This window comes from Silene latifolia, chromosome 7 (genome assembly GCF_048544455.1).
Source record: "Silene latifolia isolate original U9 population chromosome 7, ASM4854445v1, whole genome shotgun sequence".
Classification (NCBI taxonomy): Eukaryota; Viridiplantae; Streptophyta; class Magnoliopsida; order Caryophyllales; family Caryophyllaceae; genus Silene; species Silene latifolia.
In genome coordinates, this window is record NC_133532.1 from 86,514,975 (window position 1) to 86,528,058 (window position 13,084).

The 13,084-nt window shown below is 36.9% G+C and overlaps 1 protein-coding gene across 1 annotated transcript; it reads right to left on the minus strand.

Annotated features, from left to right (window-relative positions):
• Positions 1–3,163: 3,163 nt before the first annotated feature.
• LOC141592349 (uncharacterized) lies at positions 3,164–12,884 on the minus strand. Its single transcript, XM_074412972.1, has 9 exons — positions 12,312–12,884; positions 9,128–9,268; positions 7,417–7,797; positions 6,779–6,883; positions 6,509–6,649; positions 4,382–4,585; positions 4,173–4,268; positions 3,936–4,047; positions 3,164–3,565 (listed from the first exon to the last, which is right to left on the minus strand). Exons 1-9 carry the CDS (start codon positions 12,756–12,758, stop codon positions 3,519–3,521), a joined length of 1,674 nt encoding a protein of 557 aa, XP_074269073.1. The 5' UTR covers positions 12,759–12,884; the 3' UTR covers positions 3,164–3,518.
• Positions 12,885–13,084: the final 200 nt, after the last annotated feature.

The following is a 13,084-nucleotide window of genomic DNA, read 5'->3' on the forward strand; positions in this document are numbered from 1 at the left end:
GAAATAAAGCTGGGATATAATTATCAAATCAACCTCCAAGCAAGCACAGAAGATTAACTTAACAATTTAAGAGTCTAAGATTGATTTAACCAAGCAAGCATTGATATGTGTCGTTTAGCGTATACAAATTAATAATTTATAAACCTATCTTAACCTCAAAAATATAAACATAGTAAAGGATAAGTAGGGTCGATCCCACTGAGAGATTGGAAAAACTAATTAACTATGCAGTAATATTTACAAACTAACTTACATATTCACATGCTATTAACATATTTATGAGATTGGGGGGTTTCAATTGGTGATTTTAAGTAACCTATGATTAACTAATTCTATTCTAATATGGAGAAGTGAACCAAGCAACTCAATTAAGCTCATAATATTCCAGTTACGTGTCGATCGTCTAGCAAATATTCAGTTTAACAATAGGTTAACTGTAGAGAATTTAGCCGCTAAAAACTCCCTATCTTTCCTTACTTTTCATCGGTAGCGAGCCGCTCGACTACCAATACTAACCAACCAATTACACGCAAGTTTCAAGGTTCCGCAAATTGACTAGCCGCATTAAGAATTAGAAAGACCTCATTAACCATATTAATTACCTAAGTGTTGTCAATACTCAAGCAATTAACACATCTAATTATACTACTAGTTTAGTCTAGCGACATCATTGCAGTCCTTAAATAAACTAGTCGCTACTCGGTTAATTAATCTAACGCCGCGCCAAATTAATCAACTAGCAATCGGTTTTTACCATCCACGATTAAAACGAGTATAATGAGAATACCATAAAACGAATATAGCTAAGACGAAATTAACGATTAATAACTGAAAGATTAGTTCAACAAGGTTCCAAAATTCACAACAACAAACTGAAATTAACTAGTAATTAAGAGGAGAACTTAATAAATTGAGTACAGAAAATTATCCCTTGTTTCGGTTGCAAGGCCTCCACAAGGTGAGTCTTCCATCTTCCTCCGGGTCGGAGCCGCTCCACCCATCGGACCGCTCCATCTTGAATTACATCATCGTTGATTCCCGTCGCCGGATTTTGAGTTTATTTTGTGTATACTTGCTTGCCTTTCTGACGGAGAACTCGGGTATATTTATACTTATACTGCGATTATACGGGATTGATTTTGGCAAAAAAATATGATAGATTTTGTGGGCGAAATATGGGAAAAGATTAATATTGAGAATCCGAGACGAAATTGAGTTTTCATTGTAGTTGGTTGCTCGGCTTCTCGTAGCTTCATTGGTTTCTTCATCTGCTCCTTTCTATTCTTTATGTTTGTTGCCTTGTTGGTGTCTGACTTGGAATTTAGGAATCATCTATCACGTGCTTCATAAGTAATTGTGAGTGTTTAGGGCCTTTTTTCCCTTGGATTATTCATGTGTCCAGCTAGTACATTGCCTTCCATTTCTTGTCTCGGCCCATTTCCTCTCGAGCTATAATCTGGTATTATTAAAACACACTAAGTGAGCCCGTTTACATTTAAAATAATATATCAGTAATTAAATCGGAAACTAACAAATATATATAATAACATAGCTCAAATACTGCGAAAGACGACCGAAAAAATATATCGATAAGGGGTATAAATATAAGTAAATATCGTGTTATCAAGCACAGGCTAAAAACAAACTCAGATAGACAATGTGACTCAAAACAAGTCAAGTAAGCACAGATCTGTTCTAAGACACATCACCAAATACTTAATCTTCTTCTAAGCAAGCAGAAGAAGAAATCAAGCCTGAATCACACTACAGAAACAAGTCTGAAGTCATAAGATTTAAAATTCAGAGAAGAAATCTCAGGTTTTTAATTATCAAAGCCTGCCTTAATGCAGTGGGGATAGAGGTTTTTATATAGGCCCTTCCTTGAAATTTCAGTACAATGAACTCTAGAGAGCTCCATCTAAGAGCCAGGATTTCCTTTAGGATACAAACAAGGAATGAAAAAAAGATATATTACAAATGGCTACAATAATGCAGACAAACTAAATTGAAAAACAAAAGGGCAGCAGTGACAGGTACATGTTCTTGGCTTGGCATGTGAAGAAGTTTCAGCTTTGTTCCAGGCTTGACTTGTGGCTCTAGGTGTTATCTAATTTTTGTGGAAGCAAGGCCAAAAGGTTCTCAATGCAGTTTTCCAAATGTCTAGCCAAAACTGGCAATAAACTATATGTAGAATTGTCACATGTTGCCACTTGATCTCAGCTTGAATTTTGCAAGATGCAATGGTGGACTAGCCTGGCTCCTTAGGACTAAATTAACCCTAGTTGAACAGTGACTCCGCTGACCAAGGTGGCAGCTGGTGGTAGCTTGGAGCGGGTGTACTTGACCTGGCAGAAAAGGACTGATAAGAGCCATGGCCTGCTTGTTGCTGCTGTGGCCTGGTCATTACTCAGGAATCTTAGGCCATGGTTAGGCTTAACATAGGCTTTGGCTTTCCTATGAAATGTTGTTGCCTTGACTCTTAGCTCCTGCTACAGATACTGACCCGACCCGACATGTCACCCACTGATGACTCGACCAGATGGTGACCCAACCTGAACTGTACCCGACACGACACGACCCGAACCCGATATGACCCGATCCGTAACCACCCGAGTGACTCAATTGCCACCTCTAATATTCATACTCCCTCCATCCCGATTATTTGATTACCTAATTCACTTTGGGAAATTGATCTCCCGAATCTATTTTGCCCACTTGTCATCTAATAACAATTACAAGTGTTCCCTTCTCATTTTATTGACCTTTGTGCCAAATAAAGATAGACAAATGGTTGGACAAGGGAAATAATTAATATCTAAAAAAAACTTCAAATAATAGTTTATAGACATTCATGCACAAATCTTTAAAAAAAAGGTTCCGAAGCTAATAACTTTCACTATCCCCCGCCCTTCCGATAATGATAAAATTAATCCGTCATTTTCTGGTTCCATCTAGTTTTCTTTACAAAGTAAGAGGTAAAAATTGTGCAAGCTGGAAAATGGGCAAAGCAAAACTTTGCATACTAGGATGGGTCAAAGTTGGGCATTAGGTTTAGTTTTTCCATTAACTTTCATGAAAATATCCTTTTTAAATGGTAGTTTGCGGTCAGTCATACAAGGCACGCATGCAGCTAGACTTGTTAAAGATAACTGATACAAACATATGAAAAATCAACTCAACAAAATTACAGTATAATCGCTGTGTTTAAAAAGAATGAGCGACAAGACAGCTGGTTGAACTACAAGACCAGAATTGACTTTCACAGAGAGTAAAATCTACAGAAGCTAAAAATTACAGGCATAATCCTTGAGACAAAAATGAGGGTAAGATTAGAAAGTGTAACAATATGCACCCTTCTGCACTAATTTCCAACTGGTGCACAAAATTTCAGACTAGTATCATAGGTCTGCTTATCAAGTTGCGTATACTGAAATTTTAACACGGGAGACGGGATTTTCAAGATGGCAATAACAGAATCGTTCATGAGCATTTTGATCGCCACTTTACATAACTCGATCTCATTGATCTCCTTGCAAACAATACAGCTGGCGAATATTTCCAGAAGCTGCAACAGGGACAAAGATAGTTAAAGCATAATACAAAGAGAAAACAAACTCACAAAAGAGACTGGCTCACAGTCTTCTTAATGAGACCGCTTTTATACCTATAGATACATCAAATCCAGTCATTACCATTTGTATGTCTCATGGTTTCTATATGTGAGACTGAGACGGTCTCTCAGGAGATTTACCTATGTATACATCAAATTCAGTCATTTCTTGATTCCATTGTTTAGTATGTTGCAGCTATATGAGTGGAGAGCAGAAATAATATTTGGAGAGTAATTGGAGAGCAGTAGATATGAGAGTAATTGGAGAGCAGAAATAGTATTTTAGTAGTACTCCGTAATAACCAACCAAGAGATTAGTCCTCACCATATAGCCAATCTTTAAATAACAGATGAAGTGCACATGACAATTCTCGTTTTTTAGCCTCATCAAGAGGAGTTTCCTGCAAAATTTGCTTAGCCTCCCCCAAATTTGAATGCTGGAAAGCAAAATACCAATTTGTTGGGTCACATAATAAGAATAAAAGCAAAATATAGTACAGGTTAAAAAAAGAAAGGAAGAGCACTTAGCGTCAGAGAATGTAAGAGAGAAATTTCAACGCACATTTTTAAGCTGAGAGGCCGAGTAAGGCTCAGGAAGGGGAAATGGATTGTCTTTAGTGGTGGGTCCAGGCGCTTCACCAGCAAACCAGTTTGGAATCTACATAATCAAATCACGGCAAAAACTAAATCAACAACACTTAAAATACATCTACTTGTTCAAATATTTCTTTATTCTTCTATGTTTGATGAAAACTTCTTACGGGAGCTTACCAAGAAGTTTGTGAATTGATCAGGATCTAGTAGCGTAGCTGTCTCAGCTTGGACATCAGAAACACCCGCAGGATGCGATAATGAATCATGCGGATCAACAGCACCCAATGGCAAAGGTTCATTCCATTTGTTAATAGTTGGCTCAATACCAACTTGATTCATATGTTCGTCCAATTCTGGATAAAACGTGTTGTATGGTGCCACCTAGACCATACATTAGCAAAATACTCACAAGCCATAACTGTGGTACTTTTTAGAGTAGATGAAAACTGACAAGGAAATCAAGCAAGTGTGTTTTGCATGACACACATTTTTCGGATAACAGGAACAGAAGAAAGATAAGATAGGCACTAGCAAGCCAACTGACGAATTCAACGCCAACATATGCCCTAGACCCCTAGCTTAATCTCTCTCACCTCTAACCAGAAACTAGATTGAAATAATGTCAAAATATCATTATCACCCCATGAATTACCATTCGCTCCCTACTTGAGTGAAAGAATTCTTAGGTACACCAGGTGTACCATACTATGGTACACTCTAGCCAATTAGAAGTCTCTTCTTTCATTCAATTTATACTCTTTACATATTTATTTACAGAAAATGCTACCAATTCCAACCTTCTCATTGGCTTGGTGTATGATGTGTGGTACACCCAGTGTACCCAGAAAATTATCATTTGAGTGTGTTATTAAAGTATGGAAACTTCTTTTTTATTTTACTAGATATGCAAAAGGGGAGGGGGGTAATTATATTATGATGGACCAAAAAAGAAATGATAATATAAATGGGTTGGAATAAATACCAACTTTGATATCAAACTAGTGTATACCCAGGGACCTATCGAACTCAAATCTTATCACTCTGTTAAGACGTCCGCATCAGTCTATCTTCCTTTTGTATTCCTTTACTCAATGAGCGGATTTCAGTTCTATAGCCTTCTAGTTTCCGCCTCGACATACATACAGATTAACAGACAATGGTAAAAGAGGAGGGCGGGGCGCTAAACTTGCTATTTTGATACCAAATTTAACATAAAAGCATCTCCTAAAACAAACACAAGGACTAACAGACTATGGTAAAAGAGGAGGAAAAAAATGGTAATAGGACATATTTTCAACTCTTCATCCTAAGTTATCTAATCCAAGTTGCTTGTTAACGACCCAAAAGCACCCACGTGGCATATCAAACATACATACTGAAAATAGGTGTGCATGTGGTCGAAATACATAAGGCAACAAAAAAACCCTGCTTAGCTCATCAAGAAATAAAATTCCTGTCCAATAAGTTTATAAATTATCCGACAGACATACAGAAACCTACTTGGTTCCACTGCAATTAAATGTCTGAAAGGTCTTCAGGAATGGAGAGCACTTCAGTCAATGGCTCTAACTAACTACATAAGGAGTTAAGGTTTATACGTTAAAGTGTCACTTCGGCTTGAGAAGGGACTACTTAATCTACATTGGCGGCTCCTAAATCTGCCTACAAACTTAGAATGGAGCAGTTTGGTTTTCTTCATTGACAGATGTTGAAGAGGATATTCAAACAACTTTGAACCTCTTCCAGTGCTACCAAGAAGGCCCCCAACTACTGGGCGCAATGACCAAGTAAATTTATTTATTGATGTCCCATAAATTTGAACACAAAAACTGACATGTTCAACGGTTATAAGTACAGTCGTTGTATTGTATCATAACAAGCCTAACGGAAACAAATGTATGCTCCCTCCGTCCCGATCATTTCTTTACCTTATTTTTTCTTCGTGAGGGGTATTTTAATCAAAAGTAAACAACTGATTGGCACAAAGGGAGTACATGCCAATTGCCAAGCGGGGTGATGGTCAGACAACAAAGAGGCTATGCCACATAAGAACAGAAAAGGCTTATTTCCAATTGTTCCGTAACCAAGCAGACAAATGACGATTAAATCATAAAAGATTTTGAGAGCCAACTTTGATTTAGTCCATTACATGACAAGGCCAAAAGAAACAATGAAACTACAGTTTACCAAAATAAATAAAGGTCGCACATTACATAGTACTCCGTATTAAATATCGTTAAACATATACCAAAATTTGCAAAAGAAAACAAAAAACAAAAAGAAAAACATAGTCAGATGACAGACCTGCAGCTTATGGTTATCACCCACAATCAGAGGTCGTTGATTGACACCCAAGAAAAATGTACACTCACGACAGTTGGCAATACAAACTCGTTTAGCTGCAACAATGACATGAACACGCTCACAGTGTTCAACTCTTAGAGCCTGTAAGTTATGATTTTGTGAGCTTCTGTCTCACGTTATCAGAATTCTCTAAGTATTGCACAACTTCTCATGATTTTGCAGGTCATATAAAGATTTTCGGAAAAAAATATAGATCTACTCATGTCATACCTTTCCCACGGCACCCAGAACTATGGTTGTTTCAGAGCAGCCATATATGGTGGCATATTTCAAGGGTGCTAAAACGTAAATCACTGACTCATGGCAATTTAAAACCTGCATTCAGAAGTTTGACTAAATTATACGTACTCTGAAGCCCAAATAGTAACGGGGATGCAAAAACAAAAATATCTCCCCCCGGCCTTCCACTTTATCCCCAGAGAGAACGCCAACTTAATCACACTACGGTTCTCTATCCCTCAACAGTGTTACAGAGACTTTTAGCGTTAAAAAAATGTCTTCCGTAGAGGATCCAAGTATTAATTGTATGGTAAAATATATGTAACACCTTAGGGCATTCTCTTCTAATATGAGATATATAAAGCATTCAGTTCAAGGACCCAACCTCAACGGTCAACACAAGACCTTCAATTACTGAACGACAGAACTTTCCAGTATTTCATAGAAGAATGATGGGAAATTTCAGCATTTGTGAAGCTGTTATAAAGGAAAACCTGGATGAAGGACTCAAAAATCCTATTTTTTAGTGCTTCATTAGAAGTTACGAGTATCATCCATCTCATACTTTTTTCTCAATATGATTAGTTTGATAAAAAAAAACTTCAGCAGATGACAAGAGACATGCCAACCTTGATAGAAGATCCTTTCACTTCAGCTGCTTGCTTAACATACGAGGACTTGGAGATCCCTTCAATAAAGATCAAGCCTCGAGAGCTAGTTGCAGGCTTAGTTGAGTTTGTATTGGCATCAGCCATTGCAACATCTTCATCAGAACCACTTGAAGGACCATTTTCTTTTGCAGTGGCTCTCTCAGCTATTCGTTCCAATGCATCAGCTATTTTCTGCAGAAGCCAGTCATGAATTTGTGCTGCAGATACAGGTGCAGCAGGCATATCCGGATCTGAATTCGCAAAAAACGGTGATGCTTGCCTCAATGGCACTGGATCAGCTCCCTTTTCACCAAATTGAATAAGAAAGCCAAGGTGTTCAAACCTTTCCATGGACAAAACCTGGCACAAATTGCAGATAAGGTATATCACATTCCAATAAAGGTTTGTAGCAAAAACTGACACAGCTGATGAAGAAAGAAAAAAACTGACTCAATTATGCGAACTAGTAAGTTTAGACAAAAGGACATTTGCAAATAGTGGTCAACTAAATTAGCTTAATGATATCAACATACAATATATAAGAATCATCATGATAATAGCCAGGGAGATGAATAGCTATGACGAGACAATTTCCTCAAAGTACAAAAAACTATATCTTTAACATATCTTTTGCGAGCCACGGTATTGGATCTATCGTTAGTGGACAAAACAGAAATGCTTACTCATATTAGACAGTGCACCAAAAGGAATCCTGGACAAGAGACACGATACCATAAAAGAAGCGTACAAAGCCATGAAACAAAAACTGCTAGGTAAAGGACATAGAAATAAAGTAACACATGGGTAGAGCTGACAAACATTAACCCAACTTACGACTTGACATGAAATTAGCCACATGAAGCTGTATAATCCATTCAAATAAATGGGTTGACACGAATAGGATAAGAAATTCATTTCGTCTCTTTACCCCAATTACCCACTCATTCAAATAAACCGTAAACAGGTTCGGCTCTGGGTTGGGTTGACCATTGACATACTAACCTACTTAACAAACAAGGATTGCAAATTTTAGCTCTCACCCAAGGAAAAAATTAACCAACATGGAAAATAAGAAAAATTACCTCACCAACAACACACATCATTATTTTGGATTGTTGATTACAGTAAAACTCGATTATCCATCGCAAATTTTGTAGTTCATTAATGTTTTGGAGCAATTTTGCAGTGGGGTTAATTGATGAGCTTAACGAGTTGTGAGGTTCTCTGGGTGAAGTGGGTTCATTTGAAACTACCTACAAGTATTTAAGTTAGACAAGTTGGGTTGGATTATAGAAAAATAAATGGATTGGATTTTAGTTATTACGTATTACAAGTAATTAAGTTATTCTGTACAGAAGAAACAAAAAATGGATCGGTTCTGGTTGTTTGGAAAATACCCCTAGTAAGAGCGACACAAACACAAACCTTACAGGACATAATATGTTTGTCCAGATCCTAGCCACAGCCCATATATGTTCAAAAATTATCTATAATAAGATGACCTATCTCCACAATGTACAAAATAAGATCCTAGGTGCACAGCGACACAGCCCATAGATGTTCAAGTAAAATGCACATCATCTAGAATAGTCAATTTAAAAGTTTCTATAAAATAGAAATGCCTATGCCTTGAAGAAAAGTGTAGTCGTAGAAACTTAAAACTGAACTAGTGCAAAATTAGATTACCAACCAAAGACTCATCGCCTTCCCCATCAATAGGTTCTGCTAAAAGAGTGATGATGTTGGCCAAATGCTTTTGCAAGTACGATAACTGGTGGGCCTCTTCATCTGTTTGTGATGGCATGAATTTGCGACTATTGCTTCGCACAAGCTGCAAAAGGAGCGCATGCCAAATAACTGAGATAGGATAAATACACAAATAGAACAATATGATAAGCTAAGAATGCCAAGATGATAATCTGGTGAAATCTACTTGAGCTAATATCCGAATATTCCATATCCGTCAAAAATCAACCATCCAAGAATTTTTTTTTTTTTTTTTTTTTTTTTTTTTTTTTGATTACGTAAGGAAACTAGGTTGACCATAAAAATCAACCTATACCAAAAAGGTAAACGAAAATTAAAGAATTTTCATTTACCTCGAAGAACCATACACTAAAATAAAAGGGTACAAAAAAGGAAACTCTCCTCTGGAGAGTACAACACTTTAAAACCTCATAAAAGAATTAAAAAATAACTTCATGATCATAAATAAGCTTAGAAATATAATCATACAAAAGAGTACACAACTACTCCGTAACACTAAAAGGGAACCAAAAAATCCCAAAAAAATCAGATTTAATGTCAATACACATTCATCAAAAAGAAACTTTTTAATCTGAAGAAATCACTACTAGAAAATAGCACATTTCCGACCGACTTTAAAATGGTCGGAAAAATTACTTTCCAGCCGATCTATAATAGTTCCGACCGACTTCAGTAGTAAGATGCGAGGGAACAAAAACTTTACTTCGCGGGTTGTTTCCAACCATTTTCCCAACTGATTAACGGTCGCAAAAAATAATGATTTGGTCAATTTATGAAGTTAACTCTATGAATATTGCTATAAAAATCTTTGATTAACCTTCCTTAACTAAGATATATGACTGAAAAATGCTCTCCTAGGCTAGAATGGAGAGCAAATTAAAGTCTAATCTTTAAGAAAGAGAAAATCAAGAAAAAAGGCTAAAAAATTTTCCAATAAAATATTTTGATAAGAGACCAAAGATCTACCTAATCTTAAAGGAGAAGGAAGATGACTATGAAAACTGGAAATTAAAGAAAAAAGATGAAGAAGACCTTGAGGGGAGGCCTTCTACACCCATTCTTTTTTCTGGGAATTTTTTTTTGCTTTTGAGAGGATTTTCCCTCTCTAATTTGATATATATATATATATATATATATATATATATATATATATATATATATATATATATATATATATATATATATATATATATATATATAGAGAGAGAGAGAGAGAGAGAGAGAGAGAGAGAGAGAGAGAGAGAGCCCTCAGGTTGCTTCTTGTACTCCAGCAGCAGCAACCATCCAAGATTATTGAATCTGAGTTTACCATGTGCAACAGGACTGTGAAATATTTTGCAGAAAACATACTCGATGGAAGAGCTAGAAATTTTACGAGTATGCAGTCGTGTTTCACATACTTTATTATGGAGTCGTAAACAATGAGTATTAAGTTTAGAAAAATTTAGATAGGTGAAACATTTTGTGTCTAGATACTTGTGGGTTCTCAACTTTCAAGACCCCATAAATTCTTATGTCGTTTCACCACCAAATATTATTCTCACTCATGGATATTGTCAAATTCTCTCTCATAATTAAAAAGTGAAAAGCCTACCTGTGAATCGGTAAAATGCACCAAGTCAATAAGAGAAGAAAAACTATTATACAAGTATATAACCCCATGAGAAGGTATCCCAATGAGTCACGCTAAAAGTTCAGATATACTGAAATTTTAGCACAGTAGCAAGCAACAAATACTCCAGCAGCAGCAACAACACTACACTAAGCATCATGGACTCCTACAATTTGCAGGGTAAGGAGGACCGAATGTACGCAGTGATACCCTTGTGTTAGCAACAAAGGGATAATTGGGTCAACTGTCCCGGTTGACCCAAAATGAAAATTGCGTCCATAATAGCCTCGAATGACAGTTTCTTATAATAAAAAGAAGTTTAACCAATTTGGTGAGCGAGTTTGCTTTATTCCATCACAATAAATAGAAGCGCATCCAAAGACTCCACAATAACGATTCTTTGGCTCCACTGGAAATGGAAAATCTCCAAAGGCCAGCATCTGAACTAAAAAAATTTCAAATTCTAGCCGATAATTGCATTTTTTTGTTCTTAATGCTAAAATCTCTCAACATTAACCCATCGGTACATCACTCACAAAGCTTTAACCTTTCCAAAGTAAACCCATGCTGTGAGCTTTGTAGAAAGGTAAAGCACCTTCCAAACGGAGTTATGGAACTTAATAACGCATGGCAAACACAGATAAAACCCTTCTTCCCATATCAGTAGTAAAATTTTCAAAAACTGCAAGCAGTTCAGCCAAAAATATAACATTTCAGGTAATTAACTATTTACATCCATGCCCACTGTCCTTCCCCATTGCTTCCTCCGTAATCAAATTGCTCATTCAGCCTCTACACATTATAAGATGAGAAATGTTGTGTATGTATTGAATGAATAATTACAGTAGAATGCTATCCTATTTATACAAGGAGATGGACTCTTGTGCAAGAAAGATAATCCTAATATTTACAAGATAATTATGTGATTAATTTGAGTAAGTATAATACTAAGAAATACATTGCATATTATGTGACGATATGGGAGATACTTTGCTTGATTGAGGAGATATGGATGATATACTGTTAATACACATCTTGTTCGGCATCCTAGTAACACACCGTTCCTCACTGACATTTTGTTGCATTGTATTACGCCCTGCCTATCATGATTGCGCCAGACTACCAACCATCAACACAGAACCAAATAATTTTTAAGTCAGATCTTTACAATTGGATTGCCAAAAAACTTCCCTCACTACCTCATCTTGGTCAATCATATCCAGTTACTGAGGCTTACACATATACAAGAAAGACAAGCCTGTAGTTATACTCTTCAGTATCTCCAATGCTAAACATCCTCAACTTATTCAGACCCGTCCAATACAAGAACCTGCCTCACAACTAAACTATTTCCACAATCACAGCGATAATAACCGCACGGCTTGGTGAAAGGAAAATTGATTCATCCATAAAACGAATTCCTATTATTGCTGAGTTGGAAACTTGTAAGTCTGATCTAAGAATGAAATAAAAAGAGAGGAATAAAAAGGAAAACCTGCAAAGGAGAAAGAGCGGATAAATAACCGTCGAAAGCAGAAGTAGAGGGCCAAACATCGGCAACGGCGGCAGAATCCTTATGAGTACGAGGCAAAAGGCGCTTATAACTCTGAATATATAAAAAAAGCAAGAGATCAAAGAAATGAACCCCATCGTCAACAAGGGGATCAGAATCAGAAGGAAGAACAGAGGCAAGAGTGTGGAGGATGAGTTGGGCGTGGTCAGATGGAATATCAAGCGAGTCGGAGAGCGAAGCGGAATCGACTCGAGGGTGTTGAGGGAGGAGCTTGGCCTTGAGGGATGATAAGGCGGTGTTGGTGTCGGTGAAGATAAGTTTTGGGATCGGAAGGAGACCGTGTTCGAAGGGCTCTCGTCGTGTGTGGAGGGTTAATGGGTCTTTAGAAGCCGCCGGTGATGCTAGTGGCGCTGCGGTGGTCTCCGACATTGTAGGGAAAAGAGGATGATGGCAAATGAGATCTGCTTCTTTTCTTATTATATTATATATTATTATGATGATTATAAATGTAATGGCTAATGATGGCTGATGGGAGGAAAAACGAATGGAACCAGATGAGGTCGGTGCTTCTGGTGAACAACTTTTTAATACGTGCCTCGCAAAAATTCTACCGTCCTCCCGAAGGACGAGAATGCTTTTTTTTTCTACATGGTACCTCTTAATTTTTCGGCTTTCTATATACTACTCTCCACTTTTTAAAATATATATGGTACCTCTAATTGTTGTCATTATCACTAAGTGTACCCCTAAACTTT